General features: G+C 37.4%; 1 protein-coding gene across 14 annotated transcripts in view; it reads left to right on the forward strand.

Annotated features, from left to right (window-relative positions):
- The window catches only part of PAM (peptidylglycine alpha-amidating monooxygenase), a 309,920-nt gene extending 285,162 nt beyond the window's left edge, over window positions 1–24,758 (forward strand). For 8 of the 14 annotated variants that reach the window (XM_060093202.1, XM_060093205.1, XM_060093201.1 and 5 more), the window contains 10 exons: window positions 1,166–1,282; window positions 2,971–3,043; window positions 4,356–4,566; window positions 5,209–5,409; window positions 7,387–7,502; window positions 12,027–12,126; window positions 14,201–14,254; window positions 20,134–20,337; window positions 23,226–23,282; window positions 23,926–24,758. In XM_060093202.1, the coding sequence (XP_059949185.1) occupies window positions 1,166–1,282; window positions 2,971–3,043; window positions 4,356–4,566; window positions 5,209–5,409; window positions 7,387–7,502; window positions 12,027–12,126; window positions 14,201–14,254; window positions 20,134–20,337; window positions 23,226–23,282; window positions 23,926–24,101 (1,309 nt within the window). In that variant the 3' untranslated portion in view covers window positions 24,102–24,758. The remainder of the gene's footprint in view (window positions 1–1,165; window positions 1,283–2,970; window positions 3,044–4,355; window positions 4,567–5,208; window positions 5,410–7,386; window positions 7,503–12,026; window positions 12,127–14,200; window positions 14,255–20,133; window positions 20,338–23,225; window positions 23,283–23,925) is intronic. The other 6 variants (XM_060093209.1, XM_060093213.1, XM_060093210.1 and 3 more) reach the window with 3 other exon arrangements.
- The last annotated feature ends 314 nt before the right edge of the window (window positions 24,759–25,072 follow it).

Below are 25,072 nucleotides of genomic sequence, written 5' to 3' on the forward strand. Positions count from 1 at the left end.
TCTCCATAGATATTTAATATTATTCAGATTCTTTTGCTTATACAGTTGAACTACAAAATATTAATAGTTTTTTTTTCACAGACTTGTCTGATTCTATAAGGGAAATTCTATTTTACAGAAATATTCATCTGGCAAAATATATATATTATATATTTTTATGCCCCCCCAACACCCACACACATATGGCTTAACTATGTGCTGATCAATTCTTTGCTTTTGAAAATATAAGTTGGTCTCTTGGCGCTTTGTATATTTTCCTCTTTTACATAAGCTTACATTAGAAGAGCTTATCTTTGTTATGTATCCCAAATAATTTCCAAAACAGGTATTTAAATAAGTACAATGTCTGTGATAACTGTCAACTTAAAGAAGGATATTACTAACAATTCAGATAGAAATATAAATGAAAAAAATATATAAACATACATGTTCATAATATTTTATAATCTGGAAGGTACAGAGTTAAAAAAGCAGAAATTGTCATATTAATTTTAGTGTTTACATTAATTATTATATAGATGTCCATTTTGTACTTATAGAAAAATTGTTATATGGAAAAAGTTTTATGTCTCTAAACACATTTCTGTTTCAAGAATCAATTATGTTTTATATTTTCAAAATATTTTGAACATTCCATTCTACATCCTAATAATATGTATTTGCATGTTGTACCTACAGCAAGTAAAATAGCAAACATAGTTTTGATCACTATCCTTCCTGCTATCATTCACACTTTCCTTATCATTGCACAAAAAGTTGTTTTGCCTTCTTTTGTAGTTTGAAAGAAAATAACTATTGAATTAAAACATTTTGAAGAGCCTTTGAAAAAAATTAGTTTTCTTTAAGAGTTCTAGGTAGTGTTTCTCAAAGTCTCATGTGAATATGACTCACCTGGGGATCTTGTGAAAGTGCCAATTCGTATTTGGTACGTTTGAAACCTTGCATCTCCAGGCACTGCCCATGCTGCTGCTCCACTGACCATTCACTAGTTCTTCAGGCTAATGGTATATCTGAAGTGTGAAGGGCAAAGAGTGAAGTCAGGCACATCTGAGCCCTTCTCTTGTTTCTCTATTTAAAATCTCAACTGAATGGTCTGCATTTCTCAAGTTCACTGATGTTTCTGATTGGTTTATTTTCCATTCTAATGCTTTTTTTTTTTTTTTAGCTCTTTTGACAGTAAGTTTATTTACCAGCAAAGAGGTCTCGGGCCAATTGAAGAAGACACTATTCTTGTCATAGATCCAAATAATGCCGCAGTACTCCAGTCCAGTGGAAAAAATCTGTGAGTTAAATTACCTGACTGTCTTTCATTTTCTAAAGAGGTGGTTCTAAACCCTGACTGAATATTAGAATCACCTGGGAAGCTTCCAAAAATTAGATTCAGATTTAGTCTGGGAGGGGGCCCAGGTATCAAAATAGTAGTTTGAAAGCTCCCCAGGTGATTCTAGTAGGTAGTCAAGCTTCAGAGAGAATGATACATATGCTAATGAAGTGACTTGCTACTCGGCTAGATCTGAAGGATAAAAAAAAGAATTCTTGAGCAGAAAAGTTATATAACCAAATTCACCAACCAATCACCATTAAGAAAAAAGGCTTCTCTCTTCCCATCTCAAAGTGAAGACTAAACAAATGTCACTTTCAGCTTTCCATAGCATGCATAGGTAATTTGGCTTTGAAAGCTGCTCATTATTTGGTCTTATTCCTAGACGGCATTTGGCAGCCAAAAAAAGTTGGCTGATATTCATGGTCATTGAAAGAAAGGGACACCTGCTTACAGAGTGTCCACAACAGCTATAACCTGGCAGCTTGAGGAGCTATACCCTACTCCATCTGCTTAGGCACAGGGAAAGCCAGCTTCTTTGAAAGGCGGGGAGCCATCCACTTTGAATGCAGCTGCTTATGGAGATGGTAATAGTTAGCTTTTTATAGGATTCTAAGATGGTGAGTCAGGGGCCAAATTCTAACATACCAGCCCCACCACTCATTGTGTCTGAACCTGTCTCTTCAGTGCTCTACCCATTAATCAGAAGCATCTCATTCCAGAAAGGAATTAAAGAGGAAGGCAGAGCAACTGCTGCTAAATCAACTTGGCCAACAGTGGGGTTTCTATGTTGAAAGCAAATCGTAACTCTCACATTCAGTCACCAAAAGAGAGATCTAGTTCAGTTTATTAGTCAAGATCAGAGTGTTACATTCTTGGCTCATGAAAAAAAAATCTGTGATGCCAACACCTTGCAAAGGCTAGAAGCTGACAAACATAGCTTATGGATTGTCAAGTTTGACCACAATCACATTAAGACATTGTCCATGTGTTTTTAACTCTGTCCAAGTTCCTTAAGCCTGTGAGTCTCTGTCCACGTTACAGTTCTCTTACCCAGGTCGTTCCAGTTGATTTGTTAAACAGATTAACCTTCTCTAATGATTATCCAGCACACCACTTCTCTTTGCTCAGATGATCACAGCCCATGTCTGCTGGAAGTTGTTTTCTTTGGGTTTTACTGTCTTTAGTAGGTACTCTTAAAGCTTTTCAGTCATATATTTAATATTTTATATCAGTACAGCATTATATTACCTTGCAGCATATTTAAGCTATTCAAACCATATAAATCCATTTATAATTCTGTAGACAATTTGTTTTATACACATTTCTTTATGATCTTAGAACTTGCTTTCAAATTGAAGTTATTTGTGTTATTTAATATACCATACTTGATAATATTTGTAATTGATACGTAGGCTTCATTTATAGATCTTTAGATGGTTAAATACCACTTAAGATTTTTCACAAAGAGGTCTCTATTAAAATGGGTATTTTCATTTAACCATTCATTTTGGTCTTTAGTAATACAGGTATACATTTATCAGTTTTTAAATTTATATTGCCTTTACAAATTAATTAGCAAAAAAATTTCCTCTCATGTATGCTTTGGGAGTAATTATATAACTAAGACAATTATCTTTATTTTGCAGGTTTTACTTGCCACATGGCTTAAGTATAGATAAAGATGGAAATTATTGGGTCACAGATGTGGCTCTTCATCAGGTAATCTTCCATTTGGCAGTTATTCAAATAGAAGTTAATGAAGTTATGCTTTCAAATGCTCTGGAGTTGTCTGGGTGTTTTTTTGTTTGTTTGTTTGTTTGTGTTTTTTTGGTTTTTTTTGTTTTTGCAGTACGCGGGCCTCTCACTGTTGTGGCCTCTCCCGTTGGGGAGCACAGGCTCCGGACGCACAGGCTCAGCGGCCATGGCTCACGGGCCCAGCCGCTCTGCGGCATGTGGGATCTTCCCAGACCAGGGCACGAACCCGTGTCCCCTGCATCGGCAGGCGGACTCTCAACCACTGTGCCACCAGGGAAGCCCTGGGTCTTTTTTTTTTTTTTTTTTTTTTTTTATTTTTTTACACAGCAGGTTCTTATTAGTTATCTGTTTTATACATATGAGTGTATATATGTCAATCCCAATCTCCCAGTTCATTCCACCACCACCACCCCCTGGGTCTTTCTTTGTGACCCAGAACGTTTATAACAGAAGAATGGAACAGCCATATCTGAAATGGTACTTTTAGAACTCAGTGCTAGGAAAAACTTACATGTAAATGATCAAGTCACCCTTCTCTTGTGTGGCTGGCAGGAATCTTAGGGCCAGATGTGAAGCTTCACTCTACCAACTGTTTGGGCTCTCCCAACCTCCTTAGCTTTCCATATCTGCTTTTCTTTCCTCTGTCCCCAGGTCTTAGTTCTTTTTTTAAATCACTTTATGTGTTTTATGTATTTTTCTTAAGCTACCTTAATCTTCTATAAATTGAGCCAAAGTCTCGAGTATATACGTTTATATGTAAAACAGCAAATCTTTGTTGTTTTAAAGGAAGTTATATTTCCATTAGGGTATATATCATAATGTCTTTCCCTTAAAAGATAAGCTCATGTTTAATACCTGTTTAATGAGTAGATGGGAAAGAAGTAGGAAAAGAAACTAGAGCTCAGAAGGCATAGCTAGTCTTCAAACATCATCTCAGTAAACATTTATTGCTCTTGTATTGTCTGGAGAGCGTTCTACTATTAGCTAAGGAAAGACAAAAAGGAAGTGTGGGGATGGGTGGAACAGGACGTCCATACTAGTCTCCATTCACCACTAATGACCTAGATGACCTTGGGCAGGTCACTTAATCTCTATAAGCCTCATTTTTCATATGAAGGAATCAGACCAGATGATTTCTAGAGTCCCATCCAGTTCTGAAAAGTACCTGCTTTTAAATAAGTCTCTGAAAGCTTACACTCTGAATGCCTTAGTCAGGTGGGTGTGTGTCAATTATAACCATTCAAAGTGGGTAAGGCTTTTGTTCTTTTTTTAAAAGGTGTTCAAACTGAATGCAAACAATAAAGAAGCCCCTCTGTTAATCCTGGGAAAGAGCATGCAACCAGGCAGTGACCAGAATCACTTCTGTCAACCTACTGATGTGGCTGTGGATCCAGACACAGGAACCATCTATGTATCAGATGGTTACTGCAACAGTCGGATTGTGCAGTTTTCAGCAAGTGGAAAGTTCATCACACAGTGGGGGGAAGGTACTCAGTAAGACTCTTGATCTCTAATTATAATTATTGGCCAACATCATTAGGAACAAGAGATTGGCCACCCCTCACATTCTTTAGGATGTAATTGTCCCCTGGAGTGAGGAAAACAGGGCCTCCTTATGCATCCAGTTGGCTGTTCACACACACACACACACACACACACACACACACACAGTCTTATAAGAGGAAAAAGAATTCTTCTACCCAAAAATTTTAAAGTTTGTCCAAATAGGGAGAAAATCTGTAATGTGTTTGTGGGTAAGAGATATTAACTGCTTTAACTTATTTTTCCCCTGGTTCCAGATACTTAGTGGTTTACTATCATGAATTTTTTTTTTTTTTTTTGCGGTACGCGGGCCTCTCACTGTTGTGGCCTCTCCCGTTGCGGAGCACAGGCTCCGGACGACGCACAGGCTCAGCGGCCATGGCCCACGGGCCCGGCCGCTCCGCGGCATGTGGGATCCTCCCGCACTGGGGCACGAACCCGTGTCCCCTGCATCGGCAGGCGGACTCTCAACCACTGCGCCACCAGGGAAGCCCTACCATCATGAATTTTGAAAATTATAAAACTTTAGAGTCAAACTTTGGGTGATTTTACAAATTGTAAATCTGAGGTTTTTCTTTGTTCTGTAGAGTCTACTGAGAGCAATCCTAAACCAGGCCAGTTCAGTGTTCCTCACAGCTTGGCCCTAGTACCTCATTTGGGCCAATTATGTGTGGCAGACAGGGAAAACGGTCGGATCCAGTGTTTTAAAACTGACACCAAAGAATTTGTGCGAGAGATTAAGCATGCATCATTTGGAAGAAATGTATTTGCAATTTCATATATACCAGGTATCTCATCTTTATTTTTTGTGTTTCTTCATACTACACTCTATTCTTAAAAAGTGTTTGTCTTATCTTAATATGCTCTTATTGTAATTTTTTTATTAAGGGATTAAAGATGACTTATATATCAGATCTTAAAATATTTAAAACTGTTAGTGCATTGTAAATCATTTTCAACTCAAGTGCCACTGTTCTTTATATGGAAATAATGAAGAACTCAAAAGATTTAGCAACTGTTTGTGATGGATTAAAAAATTGTTCCCAAACGTTGATTTTTATTTTTCCTTAATTATGGTCATTTGCTTTAGTTATTAAATGATTAATATTATGTCTTCACACATCATCAACAGATGGTATATGTTGATAAAACCTGTATTCAAAATACTTCTGCTTCACATTTTTTTAAAGAGTGTCAGACAGTTTTTTTAAGATAAATAGGTGACGTAAGTGAGGCTTATGTGTAATGTCAGGAGAAATGATCAATGAAATCTGGAATTTTTTTCTCATTTTCAAAATAGATTTCTCGACTTAAAGGAACTCAGAAAAATAATCCAAACTTACAAAATAAGATTCATTTAATTCATATTAAAAAATAAGTTAGCATAAGATTTCTTTATGTCAAGAATACTGAACAACTGAAAATATATTTCTAGAATTTATATACAATTTTTGCAATATATTTAGTAAATATATCTATACCTATATTAAAGTTGCATTAACTACATGGTTATCACTATAATATTTATATTTCTTATGCTATTAAAGTTGTGTATGGCTACTATCTTCTGAGGCAGCCCCCAATTTATTTAGGATATGGAATAAAGGGACTCAAGTGACTGAAATAGGAACAAGTTTGGCTTCACTAAGGAATAAGTAATAAAAGAAAGTAATAAAGGACTCATTACTGTCAATGAAAGATAAATCCTCATGTTGGTTTTTACCTCATATTTAAAGAATAAATTTGGCAAGACCATTTACTTAACAAAGAGGGTGATCCAGTTCATAATGAAAAAAAATAAATCAAATATGAGGAGGAAAAACGTCAGGAGGAAAAACGTCAGGAGAAAAGATGAGAGGAAATCTGGTTAAAAAGAGAATCTCAGCAAAAGACAAAGTGTATTATAATTGCAATTCTCTTTACAACGTTACACAACAGTAATTGATGTTGATAGTGTTGATTTTTTCTTAATATGATGTGCTAAAGACCCCTATCCTGAAATCCTTAAAGAAAGATGAAAAACCCTTCAACACTGGTTTAGTATTATGTATATTTTAGTGTTTTAATTATTTAAAACATAATATTCAATCATCTGAAGTATTTATTTAACCAAAACATCACAGTTTCCATTATTTTGGATAAACACTACTATACTAAGAAATATAAGTTTACTTCGAAGAGTATTCATGGAATTAATATAAAAAGATGGTCTAATTTTTTTAATTAGAAAAAATGTCTTTGATAATCTGAAATATGCGTCTCACATTTTCAAGTGTTAGTTGTTTAAAATCGGATCATTCTTCTATCTACAGTGTAACTTCACTTTCTTTGCATATTTTTCATTGATTCTACTTGTAGCTATAGTAGATATTACATATTTTTTAAAAGATCTGATACCCCAAAATGATTGCCTTAAATAACCTGACTCTTCCCATCCCTATTTAGAATACCTGTGATGTCTATATATCTATTCCTCTACCTATGTCATCTCCTCCATATCTATGTATTCCTGATTTCTACTGGCTTCCTAAGTGGAACAAGCTTTGCAGTTCCTGGTTTTTCTATTACAAGGAAGTTAGTCTCCTAACTCCTTATCTTATTACTCAGAAAGAGACATCTGCTAAGTATTTTGTTTTCTACTTTTGTTGCCAATTGGAGGAACCAGGTTGACCCTACATTTCTTGTTTGTGTGATGTACACACATGTATTGAAAAGCCAGTCTTATCCCAATTTTAAAGGAAGGTTGACTGGATATGTTGTCACAGGTTTGCTCTTTGCGGTGAATGGGAAGCCTTACTTTGAGGACCAAGAACCTGTACAAGGATTTGTGATGAACTTTTCCAGTGGGGAAATCATAGACGTCTTCAAGCCAGTGCGCAAGGTATTCACATATATTAACTATGTATCAGTTTTCATGAGAATAAAACTAAAATATGAATCTTGGAATTCGATTTATACTTGAATAATTTTTTAAAAACTTAAAGGACATGTGATTACTTTCTTAACGAGGTTGATGGGAGTGCTGTATACTATGTTTTATTTAGAATAAATGTCCTTATCTATTCCTCAGTGAATTTCTTCAGATGCAAATTAACACTGTACGGAATTCTAAGGCTCTTAGTTGATTTGCACACAAGAGCAGGTTTAAATTCACTTTAGTTAGATTATCTAAAATGTAAGTCTTTTCCTGGTTTCATCCAAGTAAAGAAGATACCACAATATGTTAAACTATAATTTTATAGTTCTCTTAGATTCAACAGAAATCATGTTTGCTTTTTTTATGCTGTGACTACACTGAGCAACAAGACTTGAAAATAGCACTCCTTAGAATGTATTCAAGTTCTAGAGATTTGGTTTAGGTAAAAGATTAAAGTCTAGTTTTGACCTCACAATGGTATACCACTGTTTATTCTAACAGTGCTTTTTACAAACACAGTGACCGTGGTGCAGTGTGCCCATAGCCCTCTGTCTCCTCAGTTTGCTTTCTTTGCAAAATGATTGCCAAAATGATCAGAATGCTCATATACACTGCCTGAATGTGCTTGTGGTACATAGGTTTTAGCTAAGATGCTGCAAATAAGAGTTATTTTTCAAAATTTGTAAAGATTTATCAGCTTTGATGGATCAAAATGCAACTGTCGTAAGCCACTGGATAAACCGTATTTCCATACTCAAATTCTTATAGTATTCTCTAAGACACCAAATTTGCTAGCTTAAAAAAAAAAACTTTACAATGCCAATGTTAGAACACTGACAGCCAGTCTGGGATTTATTAAAATTCATTCTAGAGCTATTTATTAAGTACCTATTCTGTGTCAGGCATTATGCTAGATACTAAGGATACGATGGTGAACAGAACAGGGCACAGCCTTTCCCTCAGTTGAAGTTTAACAAAACTTACAGGATCCAAGTTGAACCAAACTGAATCTGAAGTAAAGATTCCTGTACAAATTTTTTTTTTTTTGGAGTTTCTATTGATACATAACAAACAGGACTTTTCGTAGAAGTATTTCACCTGAAAAGCAATAAGCAATCAAATATCCAATCATAATAGCCCTTCAGAAAGGAATTCATTACATTGATAATAGGTATTTTACCTCAGTAGTGTTTCACGTCCTGACTGATTATCTGATCTTCATTGTTTCGCTGCCTTGAGCTTCTTCATATCTATTGATAAAGAAAGTGAGATACTTCACTTCCTTTCAGGTCTTCACTTTGCATTAACACAGTGTTTGCTTGATTGTTCTTTTAATAATAATGAACTATGTCAATCAGGATATTAACTTTTAATTCAAATATGCATCTAGAAATCAACACTAAGTGCTAAGCTAGAGGCTAGATTCTAAATGAGCCGTACTCTCCTAAAAATGTGAGCAGCCCTGAATGAAAATGTCAGACAGCCTTGTGCCTAAACATCAGTATTCATCAGACGTTCAGCAATGAATAAGTCACAATATATGGGTCAATACAGCAAACTTGAAAAGAGAGTCTAACTCCAAGATGAAATTTGCTTTTCCTTTCAATAAACAAGACTTGATATTACACCAAAACATAGAAATGTGTTCTGTGTTGACTCAGTAAACTGAAACCGGTTTATGAATCTCTCAGAATTTTCACTTAATTAGATTATCATCACAAAGATTAAGTTTGGGTGAAGGGAATAATATGGTGTATCGACTCCTATATAAGAAGTGATTTTTCCTGCAAGTCAAAAGTCAAGTTTTACATGATGTGTCTCTGCTGCTGTTCGTGCCTGTCCACTACTTATCTCCTCATATACTTCAGTTCTCCCTCTTCTATTACATTCTTTAGGAATGCTTAGGTCTGAATGTATGATCTCCATCTTTATCTCTATGCAGGGAAGCTGAGACAGTAGGACAATAAAGAACATGATTCTATCAGATGGTGTCAAAAAGTTCTGAGGGCAAAAGATACATAGTTGCCCCTCACATTCTTGCTCCCATAATCATAGCAAAGACTATGGTCCCTGTCATCGGCTTTCATACACCCTTCAGGCAGGCGTTTTTTTGTCTTCTTTCTTCTGCACGGATGCTCATGTGGAAAAGGAAAGGAATAATCCCCACTGCTCCATACCAAAAAATAAAATAAATAAGAAAGATAGAAAGAAGGGAATAGTAACTCCAGATTCGTGTTATTTCTCCAACCTTAACAGTGGAGATTAAAATCACAATATTTGACAGTGTCTGAGCCTAAGGTTCACACAAGTGCAATTACATATCTAAAGCTACACAGTAAGTAGCACACCTGGATCTTAAACTCAGGTCTTTTTGACTCAAAAATGTGTTTAATATTGAGGCCACGGGATATATTAAACCATAACATAACTTGGTACAACTTCTTAGAGAATGATTTTGCTTAATATGAAGTAAGCTTAAACATTATTTTGTGTTAATGCAAACATAGGATATGGAGAACACGAATTCCTTATGAATTTTTAAGACAGAATATAAGATTTTGAGGGCAAATTGCCCTGGGCTATGTCACCAGATGCCCAGGAAGTTGTTATCATTCTTTTCTCTGATCACTTTTATTTTGTTAGGGAGAAGTACCTCAAGAGAAGATTTCAAAGCCTAGAGTAGATCTTTAAATCTGTCCAACTCTGAAGTCTTAAAACCTAACACTACATCTTACAGCATAATTTTGTTTCAAATGACACAGAGCAGTAGAATAATTCATTTAAAAGATTATAGTTGAGTGCCTGTGATTGCAGTAGGAATAGAGGTCCCCAAGTCCCATCACTAAGCTTCCCCCCTGAACCGCTCCTGTGGCCCCAAAATATTTCCAGCTGAACCCCTGTCTCCCTGGTTCAGTTTGAGAACCACAGATAGAGGTTGCTTGTTATTCTAGCCTTGAACTGATGACATATTGTGATTAATTTAAAGCAAAGTCCTTACCAATGAATAGTTCAAACATTACCCCCTCACCTTTGTTTCTCCACCTATTATAATATTTTTCCCATCAGAAAATATGAAGTACTTTACAACCACATCTTTTGCAAAGCAGTTTCTAAAAACATATTTGGGCATAGAGGAAGAACTCCCTGTGATATGCAATTCTGTTGCCACCTATCAGCTGAACCCAAAATAAAGATGAACATTTAACGACTGGCTTGGGAGACTTCAGCAAGGCAGTGTTTTGATTTCTGGCTCTCTGTCCTTCTCCTGCACATTTGTCAAGCTCATTTGATAGTTTGAAGGAATGAGCCTCCTCAGCATGGCTGTCACATTTTTCTTTTCAATGTGACAAATTGTTGCTGATTTTCAAAGCACAGTAGTTTCTCCAAAGCATGTATTCTGCCCCTCCTACAGTGGGCTAAGAAGAGGAGTTTGCCTCATTAGCTGCCTTTGTACTCAGCAAACCAAAGTGGACAGATGCTATCTGGTAAGCCCATAAGTCAGGATAATGTTCCTATTCATACTCACTGATCATGTTTTTGAGAATGGTACACTCAAGCAGGCCTCCTGGCCTCAAAGATGAAAAAAATCATCCACATCCTGCCAACTAGCCAACACGTGGCACCCTTGAAATCTGCAGTAGACAGATGGAAATGGAAGCAGCACATTTTAAGCCTGCTCTTCAAGAAACTAACTCGGTGACCCCGATAAAGTCACATAAAGGGCTCCCCTGTCTCCTGTGTCCTCATGATTGAGATGGCATGATTTGGTATGGAAATGTGTCATGAAGAAAGACATATTAAAACACCAGTGTATCTGAAGTAAGTACAAAAACCGGGAAATACTGAAGGGCACACTCAGTTTGTTTCCTTTGCTGACCAAAAATATTGTCAACACTGGGCTTCAGAGTAGAAAACCCGACCTTACTGCTTATCGCCTAGTATGCATTTCAGAAATAATCTGAATGTCCTGAATCTTTGAAATGATTCCTCTTATCAGTAATATAAAAATACTTTTTAAGGAAGCTTATGATAGCTTGATGAGAATAATAACAAAAATTAAGACCTGGTCTTTTTTAGTTGTATAAATTAAAACAGGCACATTTGACAATGACTAAAGGTAGAAGAAATATGAAGGCAAAAAATATTATTTATAAATATAAATAATTAGGTAAATAATGAACACCAACTAATCAAGAGTGTAAAAAAGTAATGTGCTTGTAAATGTTCACTTCTTAAAAGACTTGAAAGTCAGTGATGAGGCTGCCTCATTGTTTCCCAGCTCACAGAATTATGTCTGGCAGAGGCAGTGCCCAGTGCGTGAAGGGATGACTCTTTTTGGCCTAGAGTTGCTTTGATGGGAATCTTTTTTTCTCTGGTTTGAGTAACATGCTTATGGTTTTCTTGTGTGCTATACTGTGTTTGTCTGCCTTTTCATGAAGAACTCAAGTATAGGCTCACCACCACACTATGTGCTTCTTGTTTTGGCAGCACTTTGACATGCCTCATGACATCACTGCGTCTGAAGACGGGACCGTGTATGTTGGAGACGCTCACACCAATACCGTGTGGAAGTTCACCTCAACTGAAAGTATGACTTTTACAGCATTATTTTCCACATTTTCCCTCAGTTTTATTGCTTAAAAACATGTCAAAAAATTTGCATGTCCATCTCTTTTTATTGCTAGGAGTAGAGTAGGAAATCACGGTATGACTGGCAGTTGTTAAAAGACCTGTTGGTAGTCATTTCAGGGATTAACTGTTTTAAAAGCGGAAAGATATATATTTTTTTTTCTGCTGGCAGTTATCCCCTTGTTTCCACAGATATTCCACAGGAAATTCTTGATGCCTGAAGTAATGTCTGTTACATTGAAAGCCAATATTAATTCCAGCTTAGTTCCAGAAGGAGGAGATGACTCTGGCAAAGCAGAGGGCCTGACTGAGGCATCACTTCCCACGTGGCTCTTCAGCTCTCAGTAGCTGCTGAGCATCTTGGAAGACCAGCATCTGAGTCAGACACATATCATCCCAAACAGGAAGCCCTCTGCATTTTCCCTTTAGACTAAAGCTTGTGCAAAATACTGAACTATGTTTTCATGTAACTCCAAAAGTGTGTCTGGGGACAGAAGAGTTTCTCTATCAGGATCAGGCCAGATAGTTTGGAGACTTCTAATTGTAATTCAGGCACTATTTCTAATTCTTAAAAAGTATACTAACATAGCTACTGATATCATACTAAAAACTTAAGTTTTCTAAATTGAACAGTACCACATGCTTAGGAAGCCACAAACCTCAATGTCCAGAGATGCTTTTAAAATATGACAGGGTCCAAACAGTAGGAGAAGATGAGGTTAAGGAAAAGAATTGAGGATAATAAATTTGAGGTATCAGGACCTACAACAGCAGTTTTAAATAGAGAAATAATAAAGACTTGTGGACTTGATGAAGATAAGAAATACTACTTATAATAAGGAAAAATGCAAATTACAACAAGGAAAAAATACAAGGTATAACAAAGAAGAGTAAAATCATGAGTCCAAAAACTTTAATCATATACTGTACAGGTCTTGGAGCCCAAGTAAATTTGGTAACCATTGTCTTCAGAATTGTCCTTTGAGTAATTTTTGCTGTTTTGTAATAAGGACCCAGTTAGGGCTGAGTGCACAGAGGTGCCCATGGACTCTTCCCCTCCAGCAGTAGCTGCACATTCCCCTGCAAGTGTGCCTCTCCTACCACCTGCCTCCTCAAAGAAGAACCAGAAGGTATAGGCAGACAGGAAAGCAAAGAGAGATGGATAATTCCCAACTGCATGACTGAACCCAGGCTTTTCAGAATAAAAAATGAATAAATACCTTTCAAGATGGAAAAAACTTCGGAAATCTAACTAGTATCTTCATTTTACAGATAGGAGTATGATACTTGAACTCGTTAAGATTCCCGTCTAAGGCTCATTATTCCACCCTAGCGGCTGGTACTAAACAGAGATGCATATCCAAGTCACCTGGAGAAGGTTTTCAAAGCACACATGGCCAGACCCCATTCAAGATCTATAGAAAGAAGAAGGGTTATAATATGGGTATTTTGGAAAGACTTCCCAAGTCGTTTTGAAATATCCCCTGATTGAGAAGCACTACAATACAGCATTCAGCTATGAAAGAGAAAAAGCCTTCTGCACAGTCTAGAATGCAACCAAATAATAAATCTGGAAAAAACAGTACCTTGGGAACAATAAGACTGCCATAGAAGACTAAACAAGTGTCTTGTGTATTTATATTGTAGTATTTAACTAGTCAAATCAATTTGTCAACTAGAAGACTGATAGTCAAACATGGCAGAACTAGTAGTCAGTCTAAGATGTCCACATGAAAACAGAACTACTTGATATTTCAGAAATAATACAGAATTGTAAACTCCACATGGAAAATCTCATTTTAGATATGAAGACCTTAGAAATATTATTTCAGCTTTCCCTAGGAGGATTGTATCCAGGATTCATGGACCTGGCACCTAATTAGTGATTTGTATCAAACTCTTTTCTAATATAATAATGTATTTGATGAATTAAAGAAATATTATCTACTGAGAAAAATTAATACCAAATTAAGTTTTCAAATATTCTTTTTGGGGATTCTGATTTTCTCTCTCCTTGCTGTTCTGTGTTACAGAAATGGAACATCGATCAGTTAAAAAGGCTGGCATTGAGGTCCAGGAAATCAAAGGTTGGTCAGATTCCTCTTGTGACTATGAAACCCAAGCCTATTTGTGTTGAATTCTTTTATGACTCTTGATTGCACTTAAAAATTATCAGGCCAAAAATATAATCTGATAAATTATCTATAACTTCTACTATGTACTTGAGCCTTTAAACCTGCATGCTGCCACTGCTTTTTCTGATAAAATGGAATAGTAATAATGAGCTCAAACTCACTGATTTCAAGTGATGAAAAGTGATTGGGGATGTAAGAAATCTACAACAAGTGGGTCAGAGGCATTCAGAGAGGAAAAAAAGTCAGTCACTTTTGGAAGTATTTTAACCTCAGGCAAGTAGAAAAATAACATCCAGCATGCTGGGAAAGGCCTTCCTCAATGGGCTCTAATCTTTAGAGTGAAAAATATCTTTGGAGAGTTAATAATATAGGGGCCTGAAAAGATTAGCTGCTCCCTAAGCTCCAATCTTAGTACCATTCAGCCCCCAACATTTACTGAGGGCCATCTATGTGTAAGGCACTATAGCAATGAAACTGCCTGACTTCAAGAGACTTATAGCCTATAAGGACTCTGTGTGTGTGTGTACATACATACATGCATATTCATATATAGAAATAAGTATTATATCATTGGTATGTATTGTAAGACATGGGGAGATGGAATTTAGCTACTGGCAAAACTACTGGGTTCGTTTGGAATCCCAGTCAAATTATTTTCTCCCTTTCTTAGGATCAGTTTATATTTATACATTTTCTACTATTTTCAGGGATTTGACATTGTCGTGTAGTTAAGAACTCACTAGATGTGTTCCTAATGTTTAAGTAGCAAAGTGACTCAATACTTAGTTGCTTTACAAATGATTCTCCCAGATATTGACTTAAGCCTAGGCTTACTTGTTTTCCTTTTTCATGAAAGCAGGTGGAAAAGAGGAAAAGAAGCCAGAACCAAGAGGCAGTTTAGGGATTTTATATAGGCAGATAAGAAAATATAGCCGGCTCAAGGTTGAAAGGGCTAAGATAATATTATAAAATAAATAAATAGCAACTGTTTGGCATTTGTAGAGATTCTACCCAGGTGACACTACTGAGTGACATTCATACTACACATATTGAAGAAGTTCCTGATCTGCTGTTTTTCTGTTATTGTTATGTAAAGAGTTATCGATAAGTTCTATTCGCCCTGGAATAAAGACATTGGAAAAGATACTGTTATTAATAAGAGCTATCATTTATGGAGCACAAAAAATGGGCTATACAGAGAATTAAGGTTAATCCTTGCACCAACCATATGATAATTGCTATTATCCCCATTTTACATATGTGAGAAAACTGAGGATCAGAATTACTACTAAGATATTAAATGGTAGAGCCAGAATTTAAACCAGTCTGGCACCAAAGCTATGCTCTTAACCACTATTACTGTACTGCTGAGGAGAGATCAATACCACCAATTCATTCACCATAAATTCTTCCAGGAACTACAGGTTGCAGATGGTTGCAGTTTACTGTGAAATCTCTGGGATTTTGAAGTGGCCTCAGACTATTTCTATTTAAATAGATCCCACCAAAACTCTGAGACTATACTGGTTGACCTGCTGTGAACAGCCCAACCACACTAATCTCACCCATTGGCTACATCCTCTCTCCTGCACACCACTGAGTCTGTTTGGTCAAGAAACCTCTCAGCAGCTCAAATAGTCAATTTAATTGAAATGCCTTGTCATGACGGTTCCATTTTAATAGTTAGGAATAGCCAAACTCAAATGAACTTGTTCTAGTCCTCTTTGATTCTGTATGACTCTCATTAAACTTTTTTTAAAAAGATTATTTTCTTATTACAAAAAGGAATATAAATCATTCTGGATCTCCAAGAGTTTGTCTTTTATCAAAATCTGGAAGCTTAATTTAAACCACCTCTTACAAAGAGAGGGAGAAACACCATCCCAGATTTAACAGCCCTGTAGATACATGGTAATTGTAAATTTTGAAATTCGAGTAACCTTTGATGACACTCATCCCCGCTGTGAAAGGTTACACAACCGATCAGTAATAGAGTTTCAGAACCAGTGTTGTGTTCTCAGGGAGTTTCAGGGATGAGAGAATTTGTGATGATAGCAACTTAGGAAAGGGATTGAAACTTTCGAGTAAAGTTACTAGGGATAAAATAGATATGCCAATATCCCACCAAAAGCATAGCCCTTCACCCCTTCCCCACCCCCACCGTACAAGATGATGATGGCAAATCAGACTTAAGAAAATAAAAATAAATTCTCTGTTTTTAGCAGTTAGCATCTTAGACCTTATGGAGAGCAACACATTGTAGGGGAAGCACATTGCATTTAACAAACAAACCAAAAAATGAGTACAGGAATACTCGTTTTATTGCACTTTGCAGATACGCACTTTGTGTTTCTTACTAATGGAAGGTTTATGGCAGCCCTGCATTGAGCAAGTCTGTCGGCGCCGTTTTCCAACAGCATTTGCTCACTTCGTGTCTCTGTGTCACATTTTGGAAATTCTTGAAATATTTCAAACTTTTTCAATATTATTTGTTATGGTGATCTGTGATCACCATCTTTGATGTTACTACTATGAACTCGCTGAAGGCTCAGATCATGGTTAGCATTTTTAGCAAGAAACTATTTTTTAATTAAAGTATATACATTGTTTTTTAAGACATAATGCTGTTGCACCCTTAATAGACTACAGTATAACGTAAAGATAACTTTTATATACACTGGCAAACAAAAAAATGTATGTGACTCGCTTAATTGCAATATTTGCTTTATTGAGTTGGTCCAGAATTGAACCTGCAATAGCTCCAAAGTATGCCTGTAATCTCATTGGTGCTATATGTACTTTTCATGTCTTCTAACATGTTACTTGCCGGTATGCCGTCTACAGCCTTCAGTTCCATCTGTGAGGGACTGGGTCATAATTGCTATGTTGCTGTATTAAGAATGTCTCTCCTTTCCTGTCCCAGTTACTCCAAGTGATCTCTGGGCTTCTCCCCTTCTGTCAAGGGGGGAGAGACATGCACGTGCTTGTGTGTGTGAGCTCACATGGGAGTGCACCTAGCCTCCCTTTCTAAATGCATTGCTTTAAAGAAGAAGGAAAAAGCTTCCTATACATCAGCTTTCAAAATTCTTTTTACTTCCAAGTATCTCTAGAGATTCCAAGAAAGCTTGTTTGAATACATATTTTGTTGCAGATTGAATACATCTGGCCTCTTATATAGGAGAATGTCACAATGTCACATGGGGTACCCCCACCTTCCAGAAGCCCCAGGTCTTGGCTAATCTTAGAGCTTCTCCATTCCATCTTCATCAGGGATACTCTAAATTACTGGGGGTTTTAATTAAAGAATTTAGGATAAAGAGTAAAAGTGACAGAATTTAGATTGCTCTTTACGCTTTGAATGGAATTCTTAGTCTCTTAAGTGATAATGATTTTTTAGGCTTTTTACTCCACTTATAAAGGCTTCTAAGAAGAGCAGCAATTTTTTCTTTTATATTGGGAAATTAAAATTTTTTATCCTCTTTCTTTAAAATGTAGAGCATCTTTTAAAATCTAAACATACTTCAGCTGGTTCCAAAAGTTAGAAAGTTCAACTATTTTTAGTAGATGGCACTCAGCATACAGAAGGGATGTGGAAATCAAGAATTTCTAAAGTGCAGTGTGCGTATCTTAGCAAGTTCATTACCTCATTCTCAGCATACTTACTATGAATGGTAAAATGATTCTGTTAGCCTGTCACCTACTTCATAGTTCTTCTTTCCTTTTATTGGAGCCCGATCCTAGCTCTGGCTTATCGATGAAACTAGATATGAACTGGTACAGCCAATGACTTAGGTGTAGGTAAACCACTGAATGACAGGTAGAAAGTGCTATGTAATTACTCTGATTATAGTCACTTTCAAATAGAAATAAACCCTTCTTCCAAGGCAACAAGTTCTTGACTACCAATCTATATCTTTGGCCTATATTTTTTAATCCTATCATCTCTTTATTGTTATTTTTTGCTTAAATATAGAACAAGCCTAAATATAGAACAATTTGTATACCTTTTGTACAACAGTGAAGAAAAAGACAAAACAGCTAGTGGTCAGGAAGAGTAAGAATCACATTCATATTCCTCTTGGAAACTGAGACTTAGAAAGATTAACCATTTAGATCTATGAACCAATCCCCTTCCTTCTTTCCCACTGAAGTTTCAAGACCCACTTCAGTGGATAAAGGAAGGGAAATAATGGTCTCCCCTTAATCACAGTACAGGGAAGGAAATGAAGACTGTGAGGCCATCTGTAAAATGGTGATAATAATAGTGCCCACTCATAGGCTTGGTGTGATGATTAAATGAGAACGATACCTGAAACAGAGTACGTGCTTCATAGATTTAACTGAGGCTGGGAAGGAGGCTGGCTCAGAACATTGAGGCAAAAACCTGGGACCTCCCAATTGTGTGTATCATAAATTGTGTTTACAATGCCTTAAGTAATTTAAGAAATGCTTCCTTGGAGAAGTGTCCAGCAAGCTACTAAGCTGTGTCCATACATATTAAATATTAACCAAAGATTTTCCTGATCATGTTAAACCACTTATCCCTGCCATTTTGTCAAAATTTCCATGAGGGGGCTTCCCTGGTGGCGCAGTGGTTGAGAGTCCGCCTGCCGATGCAGGGGACACGGGTTCGTTCTCCGGTCTGGGAAGATCCCACATGCCGCGGAGCGGTTGGGTCCGTGCGCCATGGCCGCTGAGCCTGCGCATCCGGAGCCTGTGCTCCGCAACGGGAGAGGCCACAGCAGTGAGAAGCCCGCGTACCGCAAAAAAAAAAAAAAAAAAAAAAAAAAAAAATTTCCATGAGGCCATATGATGCACTCTGTATCATAGGGCAGAGGGCACACCAAGAAGTTGAAGTTCAGAAACCTGTGAGCCTTTTGGCAAACATGGTTGTGACTTCCAGCCTTCACACACAGGGTTCTTGTACAAACACATATATGTGCTTCTTGGGGGCAAGAATGCCTCAAGGTTCAACCTCATTTTCAAGTCAGTAGTTAATAAGATTTCTGCAGCTGCTTATATGGTTTTATTGTATCAATTTCCCAAGCAGTACTTTAGGCCTGATATCTACCCAGTATCTGCCAATATCACAGAATAGTTGTGTAAGTTATTTTCAACAACAAATGGACATACAGTGCATCTGTGTGCACTTACAACTTGCTGGGAATGGTAGAAAACAACCTGGAAAAGACACAGTTCCTTTTTCCATTTCATAATTCTAGAATTAATATGTGCAAGTATGCATGTGAGGTACCAATAATTCATTGAACATGAAAGAGGTTCATAAGCTGAAGACACAAGGAAACAAATACTTTTTAAGCACCTTTTTTATGATAAACATTTATCTTCAGTAATTTCATGACGGAGGTTGTTATCATCATCACAGTTATACAGAGGTTTCCGAGGCACAGTCACTTAAGTAACTTGCCCAAAGTTACACACGCTGGCTATTGTAGGAGAACTGGGATTTGAGCCCAGATTCATCTGACTCCACCGTGCATGCCAGTTCTGTCCCCTACGCCATGCTGCCTGTCCATGTTAACTTTGAAAACATGCAAAAGTAGGATATATCTTTCGTGGAATTATAGTTAAAAGAGGGAGCAAAGAGCAGAACCAAAGAAACCCAATATAAAGGTGAAAAATCATTTACTGGGGATTTGCTAGTCACAGTTACCAACTCGGTAGATGCAGATATTGAAATATGAACCCCACATGCGTTGAGCTCAACAGGTTCTTCATGAGCAGCTGTTAATTTGACTGGGTAGGGGCGGGTGGGAGGGTTTTGGAGTCTCTGAGTTAGTTGAATGTTGTAAACTCTTCTTTCCCTGAAGAATCCGAGGCAGTTGTTGAAACCAAAATGGAGAACAAACCCGCCTCCTCAGAATTGCAGAAGATGCAAGAGAAACAGAAACTGATCCAAGAGCCAGGCTCGGGAGTGCCCGTGATTCTCATTACAACCCTTCTGGTTATTCCGGTGGTTGTCCTGCTGGCCATTGCCTTATTTATTCGGTGGAAAAAATCAAGGGCCTTTGGAGGCAAGTAAAATGAGCCCCTTGAACTTGGAACCTTACCTTCGAAAGAATGTTTGGCCTGATTATCCTCAAAGTTTGGTTGTGATGTTTTTCAGTGTTGTTGTTGTTTTTCTTGTGTTCTCTACCTTTTTCAACATTGTCTATGTTCCAAATATTGTCTATAGTTAGTATCACAGTGGAAAATATATCTGGAGCTTCAAAATTTAGATAGTTAGATTAAAATATAACCTTAATTGTTGCCTTTTAGCGTTGGCTTAAACCCATTTAATGTCTCCATATGAAACTGCGTAGATAAGTAGAGTCAGTATAAATTATCTGAAGGGTCAGGAAGGAGGAGATCCCTTCTGTTAGAAACAGGCCCAGTCCTCAAAATGCCTGGGTCAGTTTTTTAGAAGTTGTATTTTTCCCTAGTCCTGGCTCTAGCTCCTAGCTACATGACCTTGGGCAAGTTACTTAATCTCTCTAAGCCACTTCATCTATAAAGTGGGGATAAAATACTCACAAGGTTGTGTAACGATTAAATGAAATAATGTACATAAAGCATTTATCACAGTACCTGCACTTAGTAAGTGCTCAATTAATACCACCAATAATTATTAGGAATAATCATTGGTAATAAAGTAATAAACATCATAAGAAGTCATAAAAGGTACTTGTCTTAAACCCCAGCTCTCAGGAAACCAACTATTTCTATAAGAAACCATTTGATAGTTTTTAAATAGTCATCATTTAGGCCATCAGCCTTCCCTAACCAAACAAGGGAGGGTCCAATACTAGTGTCCGTATTTTATCAAATCATTATCATATTATAGGACCCTTTCAAGGTATCCACATAAATAAACAAATAATCCAACTTGTGATCCTCACCTGTCAGGAACAGTCCCTTAGCTGGGTCCCCAGGTCCTAAGGCAGGAGGCTACAGCTATGCTTGGGAAGGCATCCATGGACCAGGGTGGAAGGAAGCATTTGATCAAGAAACAGCATCTGATTGTATTTCAGGCCAAGGCGACCATGGCAGGAATTCAGTGCCCATGGCAAAGCCCTGACACAGAAACAAAACCAGAGGATTTAATTTAATAATTTGTGAAAGGGAATTTTTCTAGGACTTTCTTTTGCTTTTCATCTGCAGTCAGTAAAACTCGGCAAAAATACAGCTAACTCTTCCCAAAAGGGACTGCTATGGAGCCCTTGTTATGGGTATGGAACTGTGTTAAGCAGAGGCAAAGATAAGTAGATGTAGTCATTATCTTCATGGAGTTAGATGGAAGCTTCAAAAGAGCAAGAATCATGTATGTTTACTTGTTTACTGATATATCCCCAGCACAAATAAGAGTTCCTGGCACTAGGGGTTTGATAAATAGTCACTGGGAAAATGACTGAATAAATAAATGGAGCTCACAGAATAGATGACACATAAAAAAGAAATGACACATAAAGGTATTAAAAGAGGGGGGTAAGTGCAGTGATAAATACAGAGTATCAGGAACACATGGGGCCTGGGGGCAGGTAGCAGGAATGTTGGTAATCAACCCACAATGGAGGAGGAGTGGCTGGGGAGTCCAGAAGGTTTGGTGTCTCCTGTTTGCTGTTAGCACGCGTGCCTGGCACTGTTACCGGGATACTGAGTTTACAGGCGTGTGTTGGGAAGACAGGGACCCAGGTCGAACCATATGAAACTGCCATTGTTCAATCATGTTTTATTTAGAAAACTACAGTTTCATATGGTTCAGTCTAATACATTTAATTCTAAAAGTAGATCAGCCTCTCAGCTTTTTTCAACATTTGTTCCTGATAGATCTTATCCAGTCTCTCAGGGTTTTTAATAACCCTCATGAAAGCCCTTGCACTTATTCAGCACACCCTTACAGCATGTCAGCTCCACATCAGACACTGTCCTAGGCACAGGGGATGCAAAACTGACTAGGGACTGTCCCGCGTCCTTATGGAATTTACAGTCTAATTTGTTGGCTTTCTAACGGTCTCATCAGATTTTCTTCCCTTCTGGCCTATTTCTCTCCCCCCCAACTCCTTCCTTTGCTCTGTCCTCTGCCTGTGAGCTTTCTCCACGATGCTGCCCCCTCTCCTGGTTAGAGACTTTGAGCCTTCTTTCCCTGACCATAGCCCTTAAGGGAGTGTTGGAAGCAGGGCAGAGAGTGCAGGGAGATACACAGCACACAGAGAAAGGAAGTCCATAAGGAGTTCTGCCTCCAACTAAGGAAAGAAAGTCAATTCTTCATGGAGATGGGCTGGAATTTGGGGAGCCCAAATTTTGGAATTGGGGTCACCTTGTATGGCTGAAAGTACTCAGGGTTTCAGGTTTTTTGGCTTCCGTCTTATATAAAAAGGTAATGGTGTACATGGATCCAAAGCTTTCTCAAGCAGGACATGTACTGTTCTTAATAGAAAGACAAAAACCTCAGACCAATATTCCTAAAACTGTAATAAGCTTCCAAATTTTTACACATTACTGGTAACTGACTTTTGTCCTAATAAAGGTAACTAATATTTACTGAGCATTTACTGTGTGTGTACCAGGCACTGTTACAAGCATGTCACATGCAGTATCCCATCTAAACCTTACAGAGAGGTAGAGATTGTCATTGATCTCTCTTTTCTCAGAAGAGAAAACTGAGGCTCAGAGAAGTAATTTATTGAGATTGCACAGCCCGTAAGAGACACAGGCAGGAGTCAAACCCAGCTCTGGCCTTTGTATACATCACAATAATATATTGCCTTTATTTTCCCTTAGAATTCTAAGAATACATACAGACAAGAGCCAGACCTTGTTATTAATCATTCATGAATTAATTCCTTATTTTGCGTTGAAAGTTCAGCCCATGGATTGAGGAAGGTGTCTGGGACTCATTTTGAAATATGCCATCTTTTTCTAGCAGATTCTGAACATAAACTTGAGGGAAGTTCGGGAAGAGTTCTGGGAAGACTTAGAGGTATGCCTGTGACCTTTTAGAATCCTTCACATGTGATTCAAAGTCAACAAGTGCGTGTCTTTTAAAAAGCAGGGAGATATTTTTTATTTTCTCTCTGGAAATTAAACTCCTTGTGTGCAGCACAGCATCCCCAGAATGCAAACCATGAACCAACTGAAGTGTGTGGCTCTGGTGCAGGTTCTCCAGCTTCATTTTCCCAGCTTGCTCTTCTGTATTATCGAATTCTCTTCTCTTGCCTTTGTATCTGGCTTCATTTGTCTTCACTATATTTTCTATCACTTCTGTCAGTGTGTCAGTGCATGTCTTGGTGAAGATGACCTTTTCCTAAAGTCGCTGAAATGAAGAGCTGCTCAAGGGGATGCCCATTCCAGAGAGCCTGCAAAAGGCAGGAGGTGAAAAGTGAATCTGAAATAATCCTGTAGAAACACATAATCCTGGGGAGCTTTGGGTTTTTCCCTTATTTATTTTAATGAATCTGTGGAATCGTATCTTTCTGACTCTGTAGGATAAGTATCTCTCTATGTCACTTTTTTTCTCCCCGCTAATATCTACCCTTTCCCATCCCCATAAGAATTTACAAGGAAACTGAGAATCATTTGTGCAAATGTTATCTCAATCCTCTGACATTGTTCGATTTCTGCAGGAAAGGGAAGTGGAGGCTTAAACCTCGGAAACTTCTTCGCAAGCCGGAAAGGCTATAGCCGAAAAGGCTTTGACCGCCTTAGCACGGAGGGAAGTGACCAGGAGAAAGATGATGACGGAAGTGAGTCAGAAGAGGAGTATTCAGCACCTCTGCCTGTACCCGCACCTTCCTCCTGAAAACGGGGCTTTGATTTAGGTTGATGAAATTTGCCAAGAATGCCAGATTCCTTTCCCTTTAGCACGTTTAGCGTTTTGTGTATTTAATTGTAAACTGTACTAGTCTGTGTGGGACTGTACACATTTTATTTACTTCGTTTTGATTTAGTTGGCTTCTGGTTCTAGTTGAGGAGTTTCCTAAAAGTTCATAACAGTGCCATTGTCTTTATATGAACGTAGAATAAACAGTTCTCTTCTTCCATCACGCTAGTAATCTAATGATGGAAGGTTTGCTCATCTGCATTTTTGAGACTTTTCTGTAGTTTGTAAATAACCCCATTCTCTGCTTGAACACAGTATTTTCCCAATAGCACCTCCATTGCCAGTGTCTTTCTTTGGTGCCTTTCCTGTTCAGCATTCTCAGCCTGTGGCAGTAAAGAGAAACTTTGTGCTACATGACAACAAAGCTGCTAAATCTCCTTCTATTTTTTTAAAATCACTAACATTATATTGCAACGAGGGAAAGAAAAAAAAAGTCTCTATTTAAATTCTTTTTTTAAATTTTCTTCCTCAGTTGGTGTGTTTCGGGGATGTCTTATTTTTAGAAGGTTACACTGTTAGATCACTATTTTCAGAATCTGAATGTAATTTGTGTAATAAAGTGTTTTCAGAGCATTAGCTGTCAGAGTGTATTTTGCAATTTTTGCATATTTGCTGGGTTTGTATACAACTTTTGTAATAATTACACAAACCACAGATATAGTGAAACCTATTCAATGTCTTCAACCAAAAGAAATGTATTAAAATTAAGATGGTATTTTATTATGTAGCTGATATAAATTAAAAACCAGCCTAAGAGTTTACATACATGTGTAAAACCAGGATTTCTTTTAAAATTCAAAGAGGGTTTTTGCCTGTATATCAATCAGAAGGTAAATACTTTAATAAAAGGTGATCATAGCTAAGAGGAAACCTGTGTCTCAAATTACATA

The sequence above is a fragment of the Mesoplodon densirostris genome, chromosome 3 (assembly GCF_025265405.1).
Source record: "Mesoplodon densirostris isolate mMesDen1 chromosome 3, mMesDen1 primary haplotype, whole genome shotgun sequence".
Taxonomy (NCBI): Eukaryota; Metazoa; Chordata; class Mammalia; order Artiodactyla; family Ziphiidae; genus Mesoplodon; species Mesoplodon densirostris.